General features: G+C 41.3%; 1 protein-coding gene and 1 long non-coding RNA gene across 11 annotated transcripts in view; one reads left to right on the forward strand and one right to left on the reverse strand.

The window, feature by feature from the left end:
* The window catches only part of ARHGAP26 (Rho GTPase activating protein 26), a 207111-nt gene that overhangs the window by 54479 nt on the left and 127789 nt on the right, over positions 1–24843 (reverse strand). For all 10 annotated transcript variants that reach the window (XM_081900796.1, XM_081900801.1, XM_081900802.1 and 7 more), the window contains one exon: positions 22275–22380. In XM_081900796.1, coding sequence (XP_081756922.1) covers positions 22275–22380 — 106 coding nt within the window. The remainder of the gene's footprint in view (positions 1–22274; positions 22381–24843) is intronic.
* On the forward strand, positions 523–7819 carry LOC309364093. The gene is made up of 3 exons (XR_014165723.1): positions 523–788; positions 4574–4611; positions 7805–7819. It is a non-coding gene; the product is annotated as an uncharacterized lncRNA (long non-coding RNA).

Genomic DNA, 24843 nt, shown 5'->3' on the forward strand with positions numbered 1-24843 from the left:
TTGCAGTCTGAAGACCTACATTCTTTGTACATTCTGTTTACAAATGCTGGACAAAAATGTCTGCAATTTTTATTATTATTCAGCCAAAGTGTTTTGATTCTCTTCTTTAGCTGTATAATTTAATTATAAAGTATACTGGCACCTGCTTTTGTTGATTGAAAAGGAAGAAAAGCCACATTGGAAACAGCTTGTCAAGCCTCACAAATTTCTCAGTCATATAATGAAAGGTAACTGAAAGCTCCTTTGCTGTTCTACAAAAACATATATTAGTTTGGCCAGCACACATCATTGAGTAGTGTTGCTTAACAAGCATTCTGTATGTACTAAAATATTTAAAATAACCAAGGAGAATATGCAGAATCTCAGAAGTTGTGAATGCAGGCTGGTGGTGTACCAGAAACATCACTCTAAAACAAGGTAGTACATCATGCAGCCTGTGGGTTGCATGCAGCCCTCAAGGCCTTTTTGGGTGGCCTTCAGCAACAATGTCCTTATTTGCCTCCACACAGCTCCCATACCCACACGCCCTTGTCCCAGTTTGGTCCGGCTCTTACAAGCTCCTCAGCAGGCTGTGATCAGGGGCTCCAGTCCCATGTGACAATGCCCAGCACACATAGGCTGGGCCCAGACCAGGGCTCCTGAGTAACAGTGAGCTCCCCTCTCCTTCTTTGCCTCTGAGAGAGGGGGGGGGGTGGAGAACTGCCTTACACCACTAGTGCAGCCTGCCATGCAAGGGGCGGGGGAGAGAGAGGGAAGTGAGGGGAGACAGAAGTGAGAGGCGAGAGAAGGTGGGTGAGGTAAAAAGTGGAGGAGAAAGAGAGCATGAAATATGAATATAAAGTGAGATTAATAATAATAAAAAGGAATTGAGTGAGCCAAGAGACATGGAGGCAAAAACAAGTGAAGTGTGGGTGCTGAGGTAAAAAGCCAAGGGGAGGAATGGGCTAAAAACAGGGGGCTGAGGGGAAATGGAGTTTGGCAAAGGTGTGAGGGGGGAGGCTGAGGTAGAGAAAAGTGTTTGAAAGATGCACAAACATGTAAAAATGGGAGATGCTGAGGCAGGAGGTGCCAAGAGGTTAAAAAGAAAAACCCAGGTGTGAGAGGGAAGGCTAGTCAGCAAGAATGGACAAGTGGGCTAAAAAGTGTTGGTCAGCAAATGTTTTACAAATGTGCGGGAGGAGTGAGGTGATTGCTTCAAATACGCTGATCAGAGGCCTTCTTTTATCATGAATGAGTGCTGGCAATGAAAAAGGTTACTGACATCTTGAATTACTGTATAAATCCTTATAGATCTGTGGTGTTTCTTTTTCTCAATTATTTTGTGATTTATCTTTTGAAGAAATTTATACTTTACTCATTAACTGAGTATTTAATTAAATATACTGTATACATTAAATAATATTAACTATATTGGAAACACTTTAATTTACAAGATGGAAATTTAATTCAGTGTGTGGCCCACGGGTTCTGTTTCAAAGTACTCTTGCAGTCCACTTGGTCTGAGAGGTTGGACCACTCTGCTCTAAAAGGTAAATATTTCCCATTTTCAGAAATGCCATGAAATGCAAATTTGAAAAGGGCACAAAAAGAGACTGAGATAAATATGTTTCACAGTGCATGATAAAGAAGTGGCAATATGCCCACAGACCTACAAAGGATATTGTATGTTTATAAAGTAACTGTGAAGGAAGGCTTGAGGTTTCTGTAATACGGAACAGATTGTCTCAAGCAGGGATGGGAAAGGTGTGAACCACTCAGATGTTGTGGACTCCGACTCTCATCAGCCCCAGTGAACAGGGCCAATAGTCAGGTACAATAGACTACAATTCCTAACAACACCTGGGAGTGTCACACAGGGGTGGCCTGCCCTGTTTCACAACCTGAAACAGGCAGGTGCCACATGCCCCCAAAGCCTTGATTACTGGGTGATGGCTTCTGGCAAGATCTTGAGAGATCTCATAGGAGTTCCATGAGACCTTGCTGGAAGTTGCCAGTGCACAACCCCCGGTGGTGGCAGGGTGGCTCATGGGGACACCGCCCCATAGGATTCCTTCACCCAAGGTGGCTGTCCGCCTCATGAGTGGGCCAGATCTGGTGTCACAAATTCGCCATCTCTGGTCTAAAGGTTCTACAGGTCAGCTTCCTTGTGTGACTGAGGGCCAAGCTGCATGTTTCAGTCCCAACCAAGAAAATGCAAAAAAATATTATTCTTTGGAAACATGTAGCACAGATTCTCTACATTATATTAGCAGATCCATTTGCTAATGTGGAAACTTTCAATGTGGGAGAGAATCTGTGCCATAACTGCTCAGTGGCAGTGCCACTGAAAGGAAAAGCCTAATACAGACAGTATCTGAAATAGTTCTTACCATTTTGTAAAGCATTTTGAGAGCACAAAACACGCTAGGTAACTCCATTAGGAACCTTGCAATGTTGTTTTTTGATGACAAGTGTAGGTTTCAAATCATGACACCTTCCAAAGATACCTAGAAAAACTTATATTTCACAATTCATCCACTATTAGTCTAAAAACATGGGAAACCCTTTTCCAACTTCCCTTAATCTAGGAAATGGTTATCCATTGTACTATGAAGGATTTAGTCATCGCTGCCAGGGGAGCGGGAGGAAATCGCATGAAACAAGCAGCAGCTCTTGTTCTCTATTTCTGTAAAGGGTCACTCTCTTCATATCAATTGCAAACAATGTGGGCATATATAATTGCTTTGAGTCATTGTAACATCCTTGGCCCAGGAAAAGGACACTTGTATAAGAGGAGCAGATGTCTTTCAGAATACACTTTCTGGGAAAACAGATGAGAACATGACATGTACAAGTAAGAGTACAAAACAAATACTAGCATCTATTCTCGCCATTTTTGCAATACAGTAGTTGATGTAAGATGTTCCACTATTCCAAGGGAGAAAATAATTCAAGGGAGAAAGTTCTCAGAAAATCAAAGAGGCAGTTAAGAGCAGCTACTGCAAATCTGATGCAAACTTTGAAACCTAGTTATGTTATAAATGGCCACATTTAAGAAATATGTATACTAAAATATCAATAGAAGATACAGCTTTAGACATAAAACCCACCTTACATTTATATTCATTTCAGAACCCTTAATAAGGTATTTCTTTTCAAAGTTATTAACATGTTGTAATATATTTAAACATAAATCACCATAATGGTTATTCATTATTCAGCCACATTATTACAAATAATATTAAGGTAGGTACAGAATTAAATACAAAAATAGCTGCCACAGCAGCAGACCTTTCTTTTCTGCCCTATACAGTACTGGAAAGTCATGGCAAAGTGAAAAAGATTTTGTCACGTGACAATCCTCCTCCTTGACTTCCTTTCTTGAACTACATACTGCATGCACACATGTGCCATAGGAAAAAAGCAACACCTGGACTGTATTCTCTTAGGAGGCTGCAAACAAAAATCATTTATGCTTGCTTAGTCCCACTAACTTCAACAGCCTAAGCCAGCTAAGTTGGAAAGTACAACCGCTTAGCTGACTGTAGACTGACCTATAACACAAGTAAAGGAGGAATCAAAATCTAGGTAGAAGACAGGAAAATGGAGGTTTTGCAACTAAGAAGATTCTCAGAAAAAATACAGACTCAAAAATACAGATTCAACAGACTCCACTAACTATGGGGTATGCTGTTCCTGTAGTTCCCAGTCACACCCAGCCTGCTTTTAATAAGGGCAATGACAAAAACTGGACGAGATATTCTGTCATATCTTCTGCATAACATTCGGTAAAAAGGCCAAGATAACTATCAACATTGCAACATCAGCTACACCATTCCTCAATGTCCTGGATTAATTATCTTGAAATTAATTATCATGGAATTATCTTCCACGAGTTAGGCAACCATGAGCTTGGGGGGGGGGGAAATATCTCCTTTTCGAAAAATGTAGGTGTGAATATCTCCATTTTAAAAAATAATGCAGGTGTGACAGTGATCCAAATTTAGCAGAACTAACATTAAGTGCAATTAATTTTCAGAGGCTTGCAAACTACAACATGGAAAGTCTACATATAATTATAAACCACAGAGCCTAATAGGTTGCTGTACACTTCAGCATAACAACATTGCCTACATATAATTCTATGATTCTATTACAGTAGTATTTTCAGGTACCAAAAAGAACCCTCAGTATTCGTAGGGAATACAAATCAACCAGTACTTATTTCTTGCATTCTGGGCATCCTAGCCTCTTTTTTTTTAATTGGGTGTGTGTGTGTGTGTGTGTGAGAGAGAGAGAGAGAGAGAGAGAGAGAGAGAGAGAGAGAAGTGAGCATATATGGAATATGGTTTTATCATCCTCTCTGTATGTTCTAGTAACTATCCATTAGTATGTTCTAGTATCTATCCATTAGTATCCATTAGTGGAGGCAGGATTGCTAAACTGGATGGGCCATTCCTTTTTGGCCGAGGAAAACAGTTTGCATAACCCAACAAGACCCTTTTTCACAAGCGCTAATAAAAATACAGTTGTTTACTGTAAATGTTGTAGTCTGAAGGCTATTTTTCACTTTATACTTTGTATTTATATACAGGCATGTGATGTTGACAGAGCAATTTACCCAACTGTCAGGTGAGCAGCTTTCAAGGGAGTTGGTGATTATGAGATCAAAGTTCTTCCTTTAAAGCACATATAGGCAATTGCTGGAATTGGTGCCACCTGATTCGCAGGGCGCACATGCAAATATTGAATCAACTCCTTTAGAAAGAAATGGTTGCTCAAAAAATGTTTCCTAAAAGAGGGCATGTGATAAATTTTACATGGAGACATATTTTCAGTTGAAGAGGGACATCAGCCTGCATTCTGTTTATGTATCTACCATTTTTATTTACTTTATTTATTAAATTTGTTTACTCCCCTTCATCCAAAGAGCACAGGGTGGTTCACAACATAAAGATACAAAATAAAAACACAAAATACATCCTCAAAGATAACTAAATGAAGCTCATCCAACACAACAGGACTAGACAGTGCTCTAGTCACCCCTTGAGATTCAGCTACTGTACTGAGATGCGAGCAATTTTATCCTCAAAATGCTATGCAAACAAGGCACAGTGAGCTACCATCGGTTCTGCCACTTTCTTCTTTGCTGCCTTCACTGCCACTAGGTAGGCTCGATACCGAACCCTCACCAATGATTGATTGCATATGACCAGGGTTTTCCTTTATTCAAGTTTGAGCCGTCTCCCAGCTTGTTTCCTTACCCCAGGGGTCAGCAACCTGCGGCTCCGGAGCCGCATGTGGCTCTTTTACACCTTCGCCACGGCTCCGGGGTGGATACTAGTGAGGGGAGGAGGTGCATTGTGCGCCCCAACACTCCCCACTGTGGCGGGCGCTGTACTGGCTGTGACGTCGCATGGGGGCGGTGCGTGCGTTAGTCACGCACCATCCCGACGTCACCTTCCCGCCCGCCCACTACATTGTAAGGGGCATGTACGCTGGTCACTGCATTGAAAGGGGGCATGTACGCTGGTCACTGTTTTGAAGGGGAGTGAAGAACACACCCACAAAAAAAGGTAACTTGTTAATTTAACGTTTATTTCTATGAGGAGGAGTAATTCTGAGGGGTCAAACAAAGAAATAATAAAAAAGTAACAAAAAAGTTATTTTTATAATGACGAGTTTTGTGGCTCCCAGTTTTTTTTTCTTCGGAAACGGGTCCAAGTGGCTCTTTTTGTCTTAAAGGTTGCAGACCCCTGCCTTACCCTAAACTCTGAAGTATACCAGGCATATCCCATGTCTTTCCATTCAAAATCAACAGAAACTCTGCATTTAAAAACACACAAGTTAAGAACAATTTAAAACAAGACATCTGGGGCAATAATAACAGCAACAAAAGCCGCTGTGCAATACCCCAACCCAAAAGTCTGTTCAGACGCCTCAGCTTTTGTAGCTGGAATAAGTCAGGGCCCCGCCCGCCTGGGCCAGGTGGAAAAGGACTGCAGAACAGGGAGCAGGTCCCCCAAGATCCACAGCCAATATATATAACATGCAAAAAGAGAATCACCCTTAACATTCTGTATGTACCCACACATTTTGAGCTTTGGATACAAAGGGTACAGTGCAATAAGTATGCATTTTAGTTCATTAATGTCAATGGATGTTAGACCAGATTCATATGATAGTTTTCAGGTTATCAGAGAAGCTTGTCAGGCAGGTGCTTGCAGTTTTCCTCTTCAACCCTCTTCATGTACCTCTATCAGTTAAGAGAATGGTATTTTCACTGGCATCCCCATGCCACTTGTCATACGTAGTGCTGGCTTAAATGACAGAGTTCAGCTCATAAATATAGGCTGCATTTTCACTCTAATTGCCTTTGCTTATATCCTACCCATTTCAATGGAAACTGTGTCCATGTACCTGGATATAGGGCTCCAGTAAATGTTTGCAGAGATAACTGGTTTAGATGTCATACTTTCTTTGGATGCTGTTACGTTTCAAAAACAGGAACCAAGCTTTCACTGTGCTTCTACATTTACTCTTGTTAAGGCTTATCTTTTTTTTCCCCATACAGAGACTTAACTACATTTATTAACTTTTTGAGACTATAACACAGTTATATTGGTTTTCCTTCTGACATAAATCACGGCAAGAACAAGCTGTGCACGAAACTCTTAAAGACCATCTCATTTCCAATAGCTTCCAGGAATGATAGATTTTTTTAGTAGTGGGCTAGTAATTGCTGAAATAAGTACACTTGCTTTTAAACACACACACCAAATTTCTATACACGGTGGAAAACATTAAACGATTTTGTGTACTTCAACGAGAAAAACATATTCTTGCAAACGTAAAACATGCTCAACTAACCATCTAGTATTCAGTTAAGAAATTCCTGGACTTGAGAAGCTACAGGTGGTGATATGAACGCAGAAACACAGGAAGCAGCCTTCTATCAAGTCAAACCATTGGTCCATCTAACTCATGGTTGTCTATAGTTGGTTGCATTGGCTCCCCAAGGTTTCAAGATGGGGTCTCTTCCAGACCTACCTGGAGATGCCAGGGATTAAAGCCAACATCTTCTGCATATTTTGTATGCAGAAGATACTGGCTTCAATCCCTAGCATCTTCAGGTAGGGCTGGGAGAGAGCTCTGTCTTGAAACCTTGGGAGAGCCACTGCCACTCATTATAGACAGGCTTGTGCCACAGTAGAATATACGTGCACTTGGTGCTTAGACATGTAAATAAAATCTCAAGTACATTGAAGGAGAGGAGGTAGGACAGACAAAAAAAGGACAAGGGCCAGTCCAAATCAGCATGTTATGCTTAAAAACAGCTGGCCCATTGTAATGGGTTTACACAAATGCTAGGCTGCACAAACGAATACTTAAAAGCAAGGGCAGTTCAACTACAGCTCCAATCAACATGACCAATGATCAAGAATGATGTGAGTTATTTATTATTATTAATTTACAGCATTTATATTCTACCATTTACGCAGAAAAGGCTCTCAGAGCAGCTTACAAAAATCAATCTACAAAGGCATGACACACTGCAGCATTTAGAGAGCGCCACAGTATGCTACAGTTCATTTCATCATGAGGTCCTTCCTATGAACTTGGTTAGATTTCTTAAAATATGAAGTGTGGTATATAAATTTAATAAATAATTATAATAAAAAAGCATCCAACAGCAATTTAATGGAGGAATAGCATTGACAGGTGTGGACAGTGGCCTTGTTGGAGAAAGTGACCTGACAAAGGAGAATGAAGCAAAACCTAGCATTTTTCATGATTTTTTTGTTTTGTTTTATCTCATATATAGCACAGAGAGAATATGTATGTTCCTTATTTTTAATTTTTATTTTCATGTGCAATCTTTTGTTAACTTCTCATCATTTATTATATCTTTAAAAAAGAGGGAAAATGCAATAAAGCAGTTGCTGTTTTAAAAAAGATTTCATAAAGTAACTCCCCATCCCTTCCCCCAACTTTTCCTCTTCCTTGGCAGAAAGTCTTGATGTACAAACAATAGCCTTTTGAATTTTCATTAGCATTTGCCTGTTGCATAATGCTGGACAAACCAAAGAGAGTTCACTGAATGAAAATTGGTTCACAATGTATTTCCAGTGCTGTAGCTTTCTTCTTCGTTTTGTGGGGTGGGGTGCATTAGAATTAGAGAAATTGGTGTAAACTAGCTGTCCGTCCCCCGTCCCCCCTCAATTCATTTAAACACAATCTGGTAATGCTTTGAATAAAATTAAGTAACTGGCTGAAGCAGCTTCAGATCATCAGAGCGAAAGGGGGGGGGGAGCAGAAACGAAACAAACCTTGTCCTGTTGGTTAAATGTTTCTTCTTGCTAATTTATAGGATTAATAGACATAAAAGGAATGAGCCACACAGTACAACATGCATCATCTCACTTGAAGGAACATACACAACTCTCTTTCTGTGAACTGTCCTGCAAGGATGCTTTTACTTTGTCCATGCTAAAAAGAATGTGTTGCAGAAAACTCTTCTAGCAGAGATTTTTGACCCTCAGGCATACCTTGAAGTTGTTGTTTTTTTATGTCAATAGGTCTATGCAGTTGTTCAACATTTTCCAGTCATTTTATTGATAGTTTTGTATAGCTTTTAATTGATTTTATGTTGCTGTACCCTTCCCTGATGTTTTGTGAGAAGGTGGTATATAAAAACTTCTATAAACAGACATAAAAAACTTAGCCAACACCCTCTGTTTGGAGAAATAGAGAGAGAAAGGTCCTGAAGCCTCTGCACCAACCCTCAACACACTGAAAACTGTGTTATCCATATTAAAGAATACAAAACAAATTAGCTCATATAATCCAAATTACTCCCATAAAGAAAGGTTACCAAGCTTTGGCAGCACATAAACAGCGTTTCCGTGCACTGCTCTGGTTCGCCAGAAGTGGCTTAGTCATGCTGGCCACATGACCCGGAAGCTGTACGCTGGCTCCCTCGGCCAATAAAGCGAGATGAGCGCCACAACCCCAGAGTCGGCCATGACTGGACCTAAAGGTCAGGGGTCCCTTTACCTTTTTAAACACATCTGAAAACCAGATAAATGGTTCTGAGTACAGTGGTGCCCCGCAAGACGAACGCCTCGCAAGACGAAAAACCCGCTAGACGAAAGGGTTTTCCGTTTTGGAGGCGCTTCGTAAAACGAATTTCCCTATGGGGTTGCTTCGCAAGACGAAAAAAATCTTGCATCCCCCCCGCGGGTTTTTTCCGCTTTTTTCGCCCTTTTCTTAAGCCGCTAAGCCGCTTATCAGCTGTTCCGCTGATAAGCCGCTTAACAGCTGATCGCTGGAAGCCGCTTGACAGCTGTAGCGCTAATCCGCTAAGCTGTCAATGGGCTTGCTTCGCAAGACGAAAAAACCGCTAGACGAAGAGAATCGCGGAACGAATTCTTTTCGTCTAGCGAGGCACCACTGTAATACACACATTGGCAGCCAATCACATTCCACAACTCACCCTATAGGCTACAATAGAATGCTTCTTTCAAGCCTAATTTTGAGGGAGGGAAACCCTGTGGGCACCAGGGAAGGCCTTTACACCGTCATGTGCACCCATGGGCACTATGTTGACAACCCCTGCCAAACCCAAGGTAAAAATTGTGCGGCACATCTGAGCTTTTCGCACGGGATAAATTTAGTTGTTCAAACAAGCTACTACTTGAAGGGCGGAATCAATTAAACAAGACCTAGCAAGCTTTACAAATCACAAATCATTTGAGGCATCAAAGCTTCCGATAAAAATATGATTACCAGCGTTAATAGAAATACATTATGCAAAGGGATAAAGTCAAAACAAAGTACTCATCACACTCTATTTAAGTCATATTGTAAGAATTACCAGGCCAATAGGGCACGGTTAAAAGAAAAGAAAAGAAAAGCAGCAATCTATATGAATCTTCTCAACAGTCAATCATATAAATTATTATTAATTATAATTACTACTACATATTTCATTTGACCTCTTACCTACCCTTCACTATGAGGTCTCAGTCTGCAGCAATTTATGTATAAAGTATTAAAAACAGTAAAAATAGATTACAATCAAAATAATAGGATGGGTTCAAAAATATATGTTTCAGGTGTTGGAAGCTAAGGTAAAGAGGTACACACACACGCATACCAAAATTGTGAAGGCGGCAGAACTACGAAGAGGGTCCCCTCTGCAAATCTAAACACCCAAAAGGGTCTGTAGGGAAGTAGGTGGTGTTTCATATATTTAGGCCTAAGTTACTTTAGAATATAAATGGTAATGCGAGCACTTTGCCTTCAGCCCAGAAAGAAAGCAGCAACAACAGCAACTCTTTTAAACAAGGGGCTATGTTGGTTCTAAATGGAATCCCAGCAAGTAAACTGGAAGCTGCATTTTCTGAATCATCTTCAAGGGCAGTCCTCTTCAGGGAAAAAGTAGCCTGCCATCAAGAATTATGGCTTCGTGGCTGCTGAGGCCATGAGGATGTCAGGTGATAGACAGGTAGGCAAACTGGGCAGACTCACCTACCTGTCAAAATGGCCCTCTGGGGATAAGGGATGTCAGTGGGCCTGGTCCTGTTCCCCACCCTGATTTGGACTCTCCTCCATCACAGGTCTAAAATGGTTTCATATTGTTTAAATTATAATAGTGGTAAATAATAATAAAGTGACCTATTTTAATTCCAACCACCTGTGTCCAACACCTTTGCTCTCGTAAGTGGTCAATGGCTGCGCCAAGCTGGCTGCACCAGTTCTTTCTACAAGAACACTGCCTATGAGTTTGAAAAGTTGTCTTTGGTGTTATTTAACAAAGATTCAAGTAATTTAATAGATGCAACGTGGATGGGATTAGGGTGGGAGGGGGTGGCAGGTAATGCCAACAACGAATTAAAAACAGCAATAGGTACAAGCTGTCAAGATTCTTTGGGGAAAAAATTAATAGTTTAAGAAGTCATACCCTAGAAACTGTGTACCATCCTTCAGCATTCTGGTACCCTCCAGAAATTTTGGACTGCAATTTTCATAATCCCTAAGCAGAGCAGGCAATAGGGATGACAGCATTTGTAGTCCAAAACACCCAATGGCTTGGGGAAGGCTGCCTCAGACAACCCATGAAACAATAAGCATACAAAAATGCAAATACACTGCAACAGGAGACAGAATGAAAAATGTAGGGTTTTGAAAGTGACAGTTATAAGAAGGAGGCAGTGTTAAATGTGAAGCAAATTAGTCCTGTAAATCAATCTCTCTCTCTCTCTCTCTCTCTCTCTCTCTCTCTCTCTCTCTCTCTCTCTCTCTCTCTCTCTGTGTGTGTGTGTGTGTGTGTGTATCTACACCTATATCAAATTTTTGCTATGATGGTTTAACCAAATCTAAGTTTTCATGTGTGGCAACCTCCAGACAGCCTAAAGCAAGGCCCCAGCCCTCCAAAGTCTTAGAACAAAAATGAAGAAGCTTAAGAAAATAATGGTAGCTTGGACAGTTCACAAATGGAAACATGACAATAAATTCAGGGACTCTGAAGCATCTGCTCTTCAAACGGCAGTTACAGGTGGTTTCAGTTAAGCACAATCAAAACTAGGCAAGCAGATTGGTTGCACAAGGATTTTGGGTAATTGACAGTATGCTCTTTCAAGCACTGCCCTAGTTTAACTTTGAAGCAAAACAAACACCACAGAAACTCAGGGCAACTGAGGAAAAACACTCAAAAAAGTGTCATACCTCCAACACCAAATCAGAAACCAAGGGATGATTAAATCTGAGGTAAAAGCCTTCACTTCCACAAATATTATTACATCAAATTATATTAACTGTCATTGCAGCCTTTCCCTTTAGTTCATACCATGCTTTATTTTATTATTTTATTTTCGTACTAATAATTTTTTTAAAAACACACCTTTATTGCTGCCATCAATTCTTTTTGTGGTTTGATATGGGCCGTGCTTACTCAGCTTCATGCTAAGGATATGCCCTTTAAAATAATCCCAAACTTCTCATTTATCAGATCCGGGTTGTTTTTTGTTTGTTTTTGTACCGCTGGACGTCAGCATTCTTAATCCAACACAGTGATGCCACGACTCTTCAGATACTGTCCTGCTTCAACAGCTATAGTCTGTGAGTAGACCTTGAAACCTATACCCTCAAAGACACTAAGGCCTCCTTATCTCATAAGCAATCCTTTACTTTGGAGTTACTCAGCAACTTTGAACTCAGGTGCATACTTTGTTGTGGGCATACGGCTCAAGCTTGAATATTTTTAGAAGTGCCCAAACTCTCAAGGGCTGGGGAGTGGATGAGCCTCTCCTTCAGACTCCACCTGGTGTTCAACTGATGGAACTTGGACTGAAGCACCAAGGAACCCACAGCAAAATTCCCTTGAAACAGCCCTGAGGAGGCCCCCTTACACCAACACTCAAGATCTCCAAGGCTGCCGATGGGGACCTGATGAGCTCTCTGATATCTTCAGTCACTGTGTAGTCTGGGTGGTCTTCCACAGAATTTAGCACTCCTGGGATTATTTCTTAATCACCATGAAATGATGACTACCCAGAACAACCAACTGTAGGGAATTGACCTAATTCCTAGTATTCTCTTCTTTCATTGCCACCTTTTATTCCCCTGTGCAGCACCCACAGATTGCTTATGGAATTATTCCAACCACCATTTAGCAATAACTTTTGGACATCCCAACCACCTACCATTTAGAAAAACCTTTCAAGGAATAAATTATATAAGTTGCAGGGTGTGCATAGGATAGTCATGGCTCTGCACTAATCCACAGAATAAGGGAATTCCAGGTGTGAGGAGATATCATGATTGGGCAAGGGAATACCCTTGTGTGGAGATTCTCTAGACCCTGGAATCAGAACATATTCTCAAGAACACAAAATGCACAGTGTCAGGAGAGGGTGTGGCTGTTAGGTGAATTGGCATGATAGGGGAATACTAGCCCATCAGGCTCCTCTCACACATGCCCTGTGAGGCTTGTCTGAAGCCCTCTGTCCTGTTGTACAGTCACTAAACTCAAGCTGCCCTTAGGCCTCAAGGTTAATATATCCTTATTACAGGCAACTCAAAACATGAGTGTGGGGCAAAACTGCTCTTGTAGCTCACATTGTGGGGAAATATTTTCACTCAGTTGTGAATACTGCTCTTTGAAAAAGTTGTTTTCTGGCCAGAGGTACGCATTTTTTCCACGCAAGGTCAAAGCACCCAATTTGCTTTTGGGAAGGTGGGGAAGGCAATGTTTATGTAGCAAAGCCCAGAGAATTAATGTGAAGCCTTTTTAAGACTTCAGAGTTCAGTGGAAATTCCCAGACAATATTGGATTCAAACAGTTTCCTGGAAACACAAATCAGTCAAATAGCAACATAAACAGCCACCACAAGAGTGAAGGAAGTAGGGCCTCATCCAGAACCATAAGCCTAGTGGGGAAAATGGTGGAGACATGGGGCAAGCGGTAACACCGCAGAACCTGGTGGACAGAGCTGAGGTAATTGCTTCTAACTCTGGAGTGGTCTTGGTTACTCCCAATAAGTCGTAGCAAAATCGCACCCCATGATCAGTCCAGTTGCTTGCTCTGCTTTCCAAAATCAAAAGGATGTCATGCCAATAATACATTTGTGCTGATTGTCCATTAAGCAGGTGCCTTTGTGTGGAGCTGCGGAAAGACTATCTTCACTTTTTCAGGGGCTGTGAATCCAAAGGAAACACTGGCTAGGAAGCAAGACTGCTTCTCTCAGGTCACAATGACCTTTTTTAAAATTAGAGTCATGTGGTTTATTTATTTTTTGTGCCAGTGGAAGGGTGGAGGGGAGAGGAAGTAGGGAGGGAGCAGGCTTGCTATCCAAACCAAGGCAAAGACAACAACCGAAAACAGAAGTAAATGCTATGACACAGTGCCATTGAGGGTTGTGTAACCTTCAATCTTGGCTGTAAATAACTAGCTATTGTTTTACAGAACCAGTAGGAACCATTTAGAACAAGAAGGAAACAACCTGCGCAAGAGATTAATTAAGAAATTGTTTGCTACAAATGTCTTTGTTTATAAAAGCACCATCCCATTTATATAGCGAAGGAAGTGTGCAAGTGTTTGAGTTACACAGAACTCTGCCAGAAGAGCTGCAGAAAATTTTGAAGAGAACATTCTATATAAGGCAATGCATTTCATTAACCAACATGTACCAGTGAATCATTATGCAAAGTTCTGAATCCCATAAAGCTCTTCTAGCAAAGCCCTTGAGTATATTCCCTTAGCTTCTGGGTGGGGTGGGGTGGGGAATCTATTGGATTGAACAGATAGTTGAGAAAGTATTATTGCACCAAAACAGGAGCTGTGCCACACTGGATGAGAATGAATGGTGCTGGCCACAAATCCACATGTGCGTAGAGGATGGAGAGAGAGAGAGAGTGCTCACCCTACCCCTCTATCAGATGTTCAACATTATTATTTTTTGGCCTTGCAAGGAAAATAAACCAATAGCTTGGGTGAGACTGCTATAAAACAAGAGCTCTGTGTGTAAGGCGATAAGAAGCAGGATGAAGTAATGGCAACCCAAAAGCACATCCAAGAACCACTGGTGAACAGCAGCTGTACAAACTGTTTATTTAAAAACAACTGAAGACATTTTTTAAAGTGCGGTCACCATTTCAGAATAACCAAGGCCAAGCTAGAAACTAAAGATAACTATTTTGTTCCCTCAGTACAAACAATTATGCTGAATATTCTGCTGCTGCCCTCATATGCCTCTTAGAAGACGGTTACATTATTGTATATTTATTACTTCTCTGCCTCATCCTGTCTTACAATTATATTCAATATGTAGTGAAAACTGTTGTACTCAAGAGAATACAGTCAGAAAACCGAAGTGCCTATAAAATCATACTGACAAATTCAACAAGTGAATCAGGTGAGATGCAAAGAACAGCCTAATTCCAAAAAAATGAACATCTTCACAATCTATAACTTTGATAATATAGGATTATTTGCATAAGAACATTCACTTGAAAATATGGATTTACATAATTATTTCCCACTATACAGCACTATATGTATAATATGGCAAAACATTCTTTTTCTTGAACCTCACTTATGTTACTTTAGAACTGCTGATTATCTCCTTTCTCTGCAATAATTCACAAGCAATTACCCAGATAACATATCATGGCTAGTCATGAAATTTAGACTGCAATCTCACTTACCTGGGACTAAGCTCCATTGAACTCAGTGCAATCCTATACTTGAATAGACATATATAGACTTCTACTATTAATCCATTTACAGCTTTACTTGGACAAGTTTTGTTTCATGGACAGCAATACATTGGCCCAGTCACTTCTTACTTTGCTAGGGGCTGGGGTATTGTTTAGGGGTTTTTGTTTGGCAGGGGTTGTTACTAGGGCTGGGTGATAGCAACATTTCAACATCACGGTGTATCACCAGCCAAACACCGTGGTTTGGCAATATACAGCGATGTGGAATGATTTTGCCTCTGCCCGAGAGACACCGGATGAAACTGCCCCAACTCTCATCTCGTGGGCTGTGACAATGCAGCTTGGTTGTGCTGCTCAGCTGGGGGAAGGATCATCGTTTCCCCCCAACTGAGACAGCAGCGGGGATCCTTTAACTGTTCAATGCAGGGAGTGGCAACCCTACTCCCCTCAACTGAGCAGTTTCACAGAGCCCCTGTCCCATCGCTGGCTTGCAGAGCCAGCACTGGGCTGGGGGCTCCTTTAACTGCTCAACTGAGGCAAGGGCAGCTGCACACTCCTCAGTCGAGCAGTTTAAAGATGCAGAGGGAGGAACAAGCTATATCGGCACCTCGCGGTCTTATTAGGGCAGAGTGGGATGGCGGTTTCACTCAGTGATATATCGCTGGTGAAACTGCTGTCACTCCTGAGTCCCTCTGCTAACAGCGCCCACTGAAGGAAGGAACTCTTGACTCCCTCCAGCAGACAATGCTAGCAGGAGCACTGGCAGTTTCAACAGCGATACACCACTGAGTGAAGCCGACATTGCGGTATGCTCCTCATATCAGTCCTGGACGATATATCAATATATCACCCAGGCCTAGTTGTTGTTATTTTTGGTATCTTTGTTATATATCTTATGAGTTGTGTCAAAATTGTTCAATTTGGTTGTGTACTTTTTGATATTTTGTTTATTGTTTATGACTACTTTTTATGTTTGTTGTGTAATTTTTATATGTTGTAAGCCACCTTGAGCATAGTTTTAACTTTGGAAAGATAGATAGATTGATAGATAGATGATAGACAGACAGATAGATAGATAGATATAGATAGATAGATAGAATCTTGCGTAAACAGGGACATAATTAAAGATACTCAGAATAAATTGTGCACACTCATTTTTTTTAAAGTATGTTTTTCTCTAGGCTCATTTATTTTTTTGTTTCACAGTATATCAAATTCTTCTTTAAAAGATAGTAAAGTAAAGGTACCCCTGCCCGTACGGGCCAGTCTTGACAGACTCTAGGGTTGTGCGCTCATCTCACTCTATAGGCCGGGAGCCAGCACTGTCCGCAGACACTTCCGGGTCACGTGGCCAGTGTGACAAGCTGCATCTGGTGAGCCAGCGCAGCACACGGAACGCCGTTTACCTTCCCGCTAGTAAGTGGTCCCTATTTATCTACTTGCACCCGGGGGTGCTTTCGAACTGCTAGGTTGGCAGGCACTGGGCCTGAGCGACGGGAGCGCACCCCGCCGCGGGGATTCGAACCGCCGACCTTTCGATTGGCAAGTCCTAGGCGCTGAGGCTTTTACCCACAGCGCCACCCGCGTCCCTCTCTTTAAAAGATAATCAAGCTCTATTATATGAGTCCATTTCATGCCAAAAGACAATTGGTTTTTAAAAAGCTCTACCAGAAGAAGAAAATTGTATTCATACCAGTCAATACTACCCCCACACATGCTGGTCATGAAACATTCCAGAGCTCCTACTTCAAGTACCCAAGGCTAAACTCTTGGCATCAGTCCAACACCACAATGACCTACTTTGCAAAGCAGAAGTGCTTCTATTCATTCAATTTAGGAGAAAACAAATATTTCTGGCCTTCAAGATGTGAAATTCCTACACTCACTTTATAGTGAAGCAATTTGTCCACACTGCAAGTCATGTTAACAGCCATAAAATATGAAGGGGAGGCCAACTTTGTCTATGAAGAACAGGTTCAAGGTGCAGCCAGTTTAAAAAACAATCAAGAATTTCCATTTTGGAAACCCCCTATACAAACCTTATTCTCCAGAATATATCTTGAAATAATATTGGCTTAGAATGGTTTCATAAAATGGCAAGCCCAGGGTCACGAGACATGACCTAGATGTTACTGGGCAAGATTATAGAGAAGGAACAACTAAGCCACATTCATGAAGTCATGACGTCATTCTTTGTGGCCTTTCTTGGCAATGTTTGGGCTATCTCTAGTGCCTCTTGGTAGTCTCCCATAATGCCAGATGTTCCAACTGCTTCGATCCTCCTCCACAGCATAAACCAGAGCCAGTTTAGTGCAGCGGTGAAGAGTGTTGGACTGGACCTGGGAGACTAGGGTTCAAATCCTCACTCATCCGTCAAGCTCCCTGGCTGACCTTGGACCAGTCACAGTCTCTCTGCTTAAACTATCTCACAGGGTTGTTGTGAGGATAAAAATGGCAAGGAGGAAAATCTTGTATACCCCTTCCAGCTCCTTAGAAGGTGGCATAGAAATGTAATACACGAACCCCACAAAATGGTAATAAATGAGCAGGAATAAATATTTTTCTGATTTTTAAAATGTATTATATTCAATAAAATGCTTTGACTCTGATTAAACTCAATCTCTCAATACAAGCTATAGAGGGATTGAAACAGGAACAACAGGTCCTTCACCTAGGTGAAGGCTGACAGAGGCCTTTAATGTGATAATTGTTCAAAATTGTGTGGGTTAATATCTGTGCCAGCTTCATATCTGGTCTCCTTGGAGAGCTACATCAAACATCACCTCTTCCTGTCGAATCATAACGAATGCTAAATACACACCTCATACTATATTATCCTTCTCTCCTATTGACAAAAGAACTCACTTCCATACACAAATATAGAGATTCACACCTTCCCTTGCAAAGTCTGTATCTGGAATTTATTGAGGGATAGTGAAGAGAGACATTTTGTTCATCCTAAATTACCAGTACTTTATTTCAAAATTCCCCCAGATCTGGGATTATGTTTGTTGCTCTCTGTCACACCAAACAACAACAAAACACAGTCACAGTGTTTTGAACACTGAATAATTTCAAAGTTGCCCTTGAAAACAGATGGATAAGCAAACTCTACAAAAACTTCCTAGGTATTTATGACAGCTAGGGCATCAACTTGGCCAGATCTATACAGTCCATTGGAGGGAGCTATCAGAATAAGTATCCTACATTTTATCTTTCCTGTGTTCACTACTCAGATGTGCCCACAAATTCTATCTTACACACACATCAGAATGCATGAATCTGAATTTGTATGAATCTGTGACGTCTATTATGAGGAAATGTCTTTATAATAATATTTTAAAATATTCTAGTATTCTGCTTTAATAGCCTGACCGATAAACTAATTCCAGGAAAATTTGAAATGAAGGTAAATAATGGCATGGAAACACTCCATGAAATGAGGACAGCCAATATGCTATCTAGCCTTTCAAATTAAAGGTGTTGCTTGGCTAAGTTGCCATGCAGAGGCGCCTAAAGGAATTATTCTGTCAGCACAAACACATTAAAGCATTCTTCGTCATATTATCTTTATACACCTGTGGTTCCACCTCTTCCCCTTCACACCCCTTCTGAAAACTCACTGATCTATTGATTTGCAAAGCTCAATCCTCAACAAGCACCAAGAACCTGTGACAATATTTCACCACATTTTACTGAACTGCCCTCGTTTTTTCCTTCTTCCATTACTTTGCCATTGCCTGTTCCACAGTATGATCTCCTTGGTAGCAGGGAACTGTGTACACTACATATAAAACTGTGTAAGCATCACAAACCTGATGGTGGGGTATAAATAACAAATACCGTCACTTATGTGCAACAATACAAAACCCTTCTGCTCTCTCTTTGCAACAAACAAATGAGACAGATACCATTCGTCCCACTTGACTTGCGGAGAACCATGGCAGCATGTGATTAATCCAAGGGAACTCGGCAAACCTATAGCTATGCAGGGATCTGAACACAGCAATTTTGGGATGCTTTTAAGCTTTGCCAAAATGCAGGGGCAGAGGAGCATTCAGTGAACATTTCCACTCCCCATGATGTCCCACACTGTTCCATTGATACTAAAGATCTATTTGTGAAAGAGAAAAACTTCTCACAGGGAAATGGATATTAGAGGGAAATGATATGCATCTCTTTTTGGTGAGGCAACTAAATTGATGCTTCCTTGTCCCAATCTAGCCAAGGAGATGCCACCTATTCACACCGTTACTTTCAACTCACCAAGCTTGTAATCCATTCAGATTCTGCCCCAACTAGTCATGCATTAAGTGCACATACCCAAAACTAGTTTGGAGCAAACATCTGCTGCACAGTACTAGCAAGCAAAAAATGCTGCCAGAAACAAGATAGGAAGTGTCAGCCTGGTTACCTGAGTTACAGGCAGCTGTCTTCTTCCTCCCCAGCCCCCCACCCAATTCAAAGTAGGCACTTGCTCTCAGCAATAATGTCAAGTATCTAAAAAAGATGACATCATGACCATGTGGCCAATCACTTTCACCCAGTGATCCCTGATTAACTGGATCGCAAAGTGAACAAGCCTTTTCAAGAATACGACAATGAAGCTGAAGCTGAAGCAAGGAAAGAACATGCACAAACAGGTGTGGAAAAAATACTCAAAATAGCAGGAGAAGGGAGACTCTTTCACTTCCCCACAAATGGCAAGATTTACATGAACAACTGAACCTCACAGTGCAAAACTACATTTGATCATGTGTTAGGTCTAGAGAACCCTATCTGTAAAGTTAAACACATTCTTTTCTTAATAGGATTTCATGTTTCTCCTTAAACTGCTTATCAGTGACGCGTATGGTAAAAGAGAACACATCTTGAAGCAGCCACCCTCTCTCACTCCTCCTTTTCCAAGTGTAACAAAAATCTTCTCTCGCTTTTGAACTTTTTTTTTTTCAAATGAACTCATCATCACAACATTCCAGAAAAAGGTTTGGCTGCTAGAATTATCTGGAATTCCATATTCTTTTAGGGAAAGCTTTCAATTTTTTAAATTTATTTTTTTTACTAAGATCCAAACCAGCTTTCTGGTTTTAAAAGCCATGCTCTTCATTGCATGAACACATAGTCAAAACAGCATCTGGACTCTGTCTTCTTAAAGCACATTTCAAAGTTTGTTTGTTTTCCCTGTTTTATATTGCTATCTGTGTGCTGTTCCAGAAAGGTATTTATAGCCTAACTCATTCCAGCATTTTCCAAAGCCCTCTATGTTATTCCTGTATACATATTCCTCTGATACAGAGAGGAGGATGGCAAGTCACAGCCTACTAACTCTTGTAACTGACACATAAAGCTGCTTAGTCATTCCAGATGTTTTTCCCTTCAAATGCTAAGCAAAGGAGTGTTTTGGCAGTTGGAGCAGGGGGAAGTAATTTGAATGAGTCATGTAGCTCTGTTTTGCCACTATAACCCACATGTCTACCATCACCATAGCAGAGACAAATTTTCATGACTGTAAAAACAGATGACGAAAATGAAGGTGGATTAAAAGGTAGAAAGTGGAACAGCACTGTGCAGTGAGAGCTTTTATTAACAGTAGAATTTGCTGAGTAAATGCAACAAATTAAATTCCCTTTCAGACCATTGCTAACACTCCTATGGCATCTATTATGTCTACAAAAGTCAAGTTTATTAACAAATGCATAAGCTCAAATTGCAATGAAATGTTATGCAAGGCTTAACTGAAAGCAGCATCATGAAACTGTCCACGTGTTTCCTGACATTTTGGTTCGAATTTGTCATTTTAAAAAATAGGTTTTGGAATATGCTTAGATTATTGTACTCAATTATAATTTTGCCTAAAATGTGCACATGATAAGCAAATTGGTTATGATGTTAGGAGAGCATAAATGCATCTCTGGCATATGGGTGGGAGGCTAAAACCAGCCACAGAAGAGGGGGAGCATTTGGATCAGGACTGTGACACAGGTTTTAAATCTCATGCACACATGTACATAGAAACAGAGAGAAAAAGAGAAATTTTCCAATAGATAGTCGCCCCCCCCCAAGTGCTTCACAATCTGGGTAAACTGCAGAGGGGACAACAAAAATGCACAGTGTGGAAATGACCCCCTCCCCCAGTGGCCAATAGCAGCTTTTAGGGATGGTCTGCACTGGAGAACTGACAGAGGAGGGAAGGGCTGGTGTCTGGTGTCTGTTCTAGTTTAACGCTCTGAAAGAACAAGAAAGAGCGCTCCTCATCAGGACCAGCCACTTTTTCTTTTTCTAAGGATCTGCCAGAGGAGGTTTGTCAAATATATGTATCACATAAAACGTCACGTAAACAAACTGGGCTTTGCAACTGCATTACAACTGGGGCAGAGCAGCTATATCTTGGATTTTCTACACTGAACAACAGTACAGTTCCATGCGTATTTTCACTCCCTGTTTCAATCTTCTTCCCAAATCTCTAACTTGCATTTCTTGCAAGAGCAACATGTTCCAAAACAGGGAACAGATCCTTGACCTCATATGCCCTAGTCACAAACCAACCACCCAGTACCACAAATATGCAGAGCAGAGATTGTGAAAAGCCTGGGCAGGTATCAGCTGGGGATTCTTTAGATTAGGGGTGTCCAATTTTGGTATTAAGGGAGGCAGCTTATTCTCCAGTGAGTGGGCTAGGAGACAGAAGTATATCCTTCATGGAGGGTCATGCTTTAATAAAATCAATGACACATACTCATAGTTATGGAGCACATGCATCCAAGGCATGACTAAAAGCTCTGGTAGAGCTGTCGATTGGTCACCTCTGCTTTTGATGCACATAACCCTGTTCCAAAGCATGGCTTTAAACAAGATGCATGGGGGCAGAAGAGCTATCCATATTATTGAACAGCCTTCACCAACCTGCCACCCTTCAGATGTTTTGGACTACAATTTTCATCAGCCCCATACAGCATGACCATAGTCAAAAATATTTGGAGGTTGGCAAAGGGTGTCTTAGATGGTTATTCTGTTTTTCCACTTTGAAGGCTGTAGAGAAGCAGCCAACAGTTTATGAAAGCCAATGCACTTACTTTGCCAAGTGATTCATGAGCAAATGGAGCATCTGCCTATTTTTCTCAGGGAGCCTGTGTACTAAGGTATGGATCTCCGAGGTTCGAGATTCTTGATTCTCCAGTTCTGCAACATGATAAGATATTTCTCAGAATAGATCTGTCTTTATTGCATCAACAAACAACTTTACAATACAACTCTAAATCCCCAGATTTCCTTTAATTATATTTTTATAGCATGCAGTATAAATAGAAAGATATATGCAGAGCTGGTTTAATGATTACAATACAACAATGCATGCAGAACACTTTCAACGTTCAAAATGCTAGGTACTATTATCATTCATTCTCTCAGGCTGCGGCAGAGGAACAGATACAGAGCCACTCCATCAGTGCAACTGAGAGACCGGTAACTTCTGATACCTCCTTTCCTTGAACTTTCCTAAACCCCAGCTGGTCAACTAGGAACTTGCAACTAGAAACATGTATTTTGCTTATTTCCTCCTCTCTCCCAATCCATTCTCCTTTTGTGCTGTGTATTTTAAAACAGAACGCCTGAGGGCAGGAGCTGTCTATTTTTAGTAATCTCTAGGAACATTTTTTTTTAGCAGAATAAGTGAATTAAAAAATGCATTGAAATAAATTAATACCACTATAACCTTGTACTATTAATACCTCTATAACCAACTCCCAAACCTCCTGCATAGATCTTTGCTCCCCATAAAAGATGTGGGGAGCTTTTGAGCATAACAAGCTGCTGAAGGAAGTCCTTTTTTCAGCCTGAAAACATGTACAAAAGCCTCAAGTTCACTTACAGCTGCATGCAGATTTCTGCAGACCACTCAGCATTGTGTGGAAAAGCTGTCTGCTTAGAAGCCAACTGTAAAGGGCTCTGTGCTGCCATGAATGAGTGTGGGCCTTCCCACAAATGCTTTCAGGCGTAAAGAAACACCTGTCAACCATCTTGTTATGTTAAAGGAGTAATATCTATCTCTCTCTCTCTCTCTCTCTCTCTCTCTCTCTCTCTCTCTCACACACACACACACACACACACACACACACACACCTGCCAAGCCTTTTGAAATGAAATTGACCTACATTGGCTCCCAGTATGTTTCCTAGCACAATTCAAAGTGTTGGTGCTGACCTTTAAAGCCCTAAACCGCCTTGGTGCTGTATACCTGAAGGAGTATATCCACTCCCATTGTTCAGCCCAGACACTGAGGTCCAGCTCTGAAGGCCTTCTGGTGGTTCCCTCACTGCAAGAAGTGAGGTTACAGGGAACCAGGCAGAGGGCCTTCTCGGTAGTGGCACCTGCCCTGTGGGACACCCTTCCATCAGATGTCATGGACATAAGTAACTATACAACCTTTAGAAGACATCTAAAGACAGCCCTGTATAAAGATGTTTTTTAAAGTTTAATGTTTTATTATGTCTTTATATGTGTGGGAAGTCACCCAGAGTGGCTGTTGAATCCAAGTCAGATGGGCAGGGTACAAATAACAACATCATCATCATCATTAAATTTTTAATTGACACTTTTCACCCACTACCTGCCCTTCTCAAAGTGATCTTTGCCTTGCCCCAGCACTGTTGCCACAGTCTGCCATAGCAGCACTCTAATTACAGGAACTCTTATTATCTGGATATGTGGACCACTAGGAATTTGGAATATACAGTTATTCTAGATCTCCATGCATCTATTCCCAGATTTATGCACCACCCATGTGCACCACCACAGTCCATTTCTACATACAAGTGCCTTTTTCACAAGTGACTAGTGGACAGATTGTTGGACTTGGGAGACTTGGCTGCAGATCTCTGCTCAGCCATAAAGCTCACTGGGAGGCTGTAGGGTAGCCTCTCTCCCTTAGCCTAACCTACTTTACTGGGTTGTTGAGACAGTGAACTAGGAGGGCCCCATGCAGAAGCAATAATAGTACTATGTACTCTTCAACTACTATGTAACCCACATACATAACTTAACCTACATTCTCCTTCCACTTGCCATTCTCATGAGAACAGCTGGATAAGCATGAGGATTATTTTAAAAATCTGGTGCTTGAATGAAATCAGTTCACTGCCCATTCAGGACAGGGACAGGATGGTTTTCAGCTGTCTCAGTAAGTCTTAATGCAACTTTCAAATTCTACTCTTTGGTCTGAAATACATGACATCAAACTCAATGAAAAAGCCAGAACGTCTTCCAGGGTGCCTGAGTCATGACACTACCCTGAAATTAAATGGAGGCGTTATCCCTATTGTGACACTCGGCTCCCAGACTGAAATGATTTGATCAGAGAACTAGATTCCATGGAGAAACTCCACAAGCATAGAGGGCTCCCTGTGGCAGGCATTGGTATTCTGGTGCTTGGCTTATTGCTAGAGCCTGGCAACAAGAATCCTATGAAGGTGTGGCAGGGCTAGTAAGATCATCCTGCCTCCCTGGCTCTCTTACTCATGTAATTCTAATTATGTGGGGGAACCGAATAAGTCTAGTCTCTCCAACAGGTATTGGAATCATGGAAAGCAGCCACAAATCCAAGTGGTCATGCAAGTATTTCCAGAAAGTTCTGGCACATTTTTATTG

The sequence above is a fragment of the Podarcis melisellensis genome (genome assembly GCF_964234715.1).
Source record: "Podarcis melisellensis genome assembly, chromosome: 2".
Lineage (NCBI taxonomy): Eukaryota > Metazoa > Chordata > Lepidosauria > Squamata > Lacertidae > Podarcis > Podarcis melisellensis.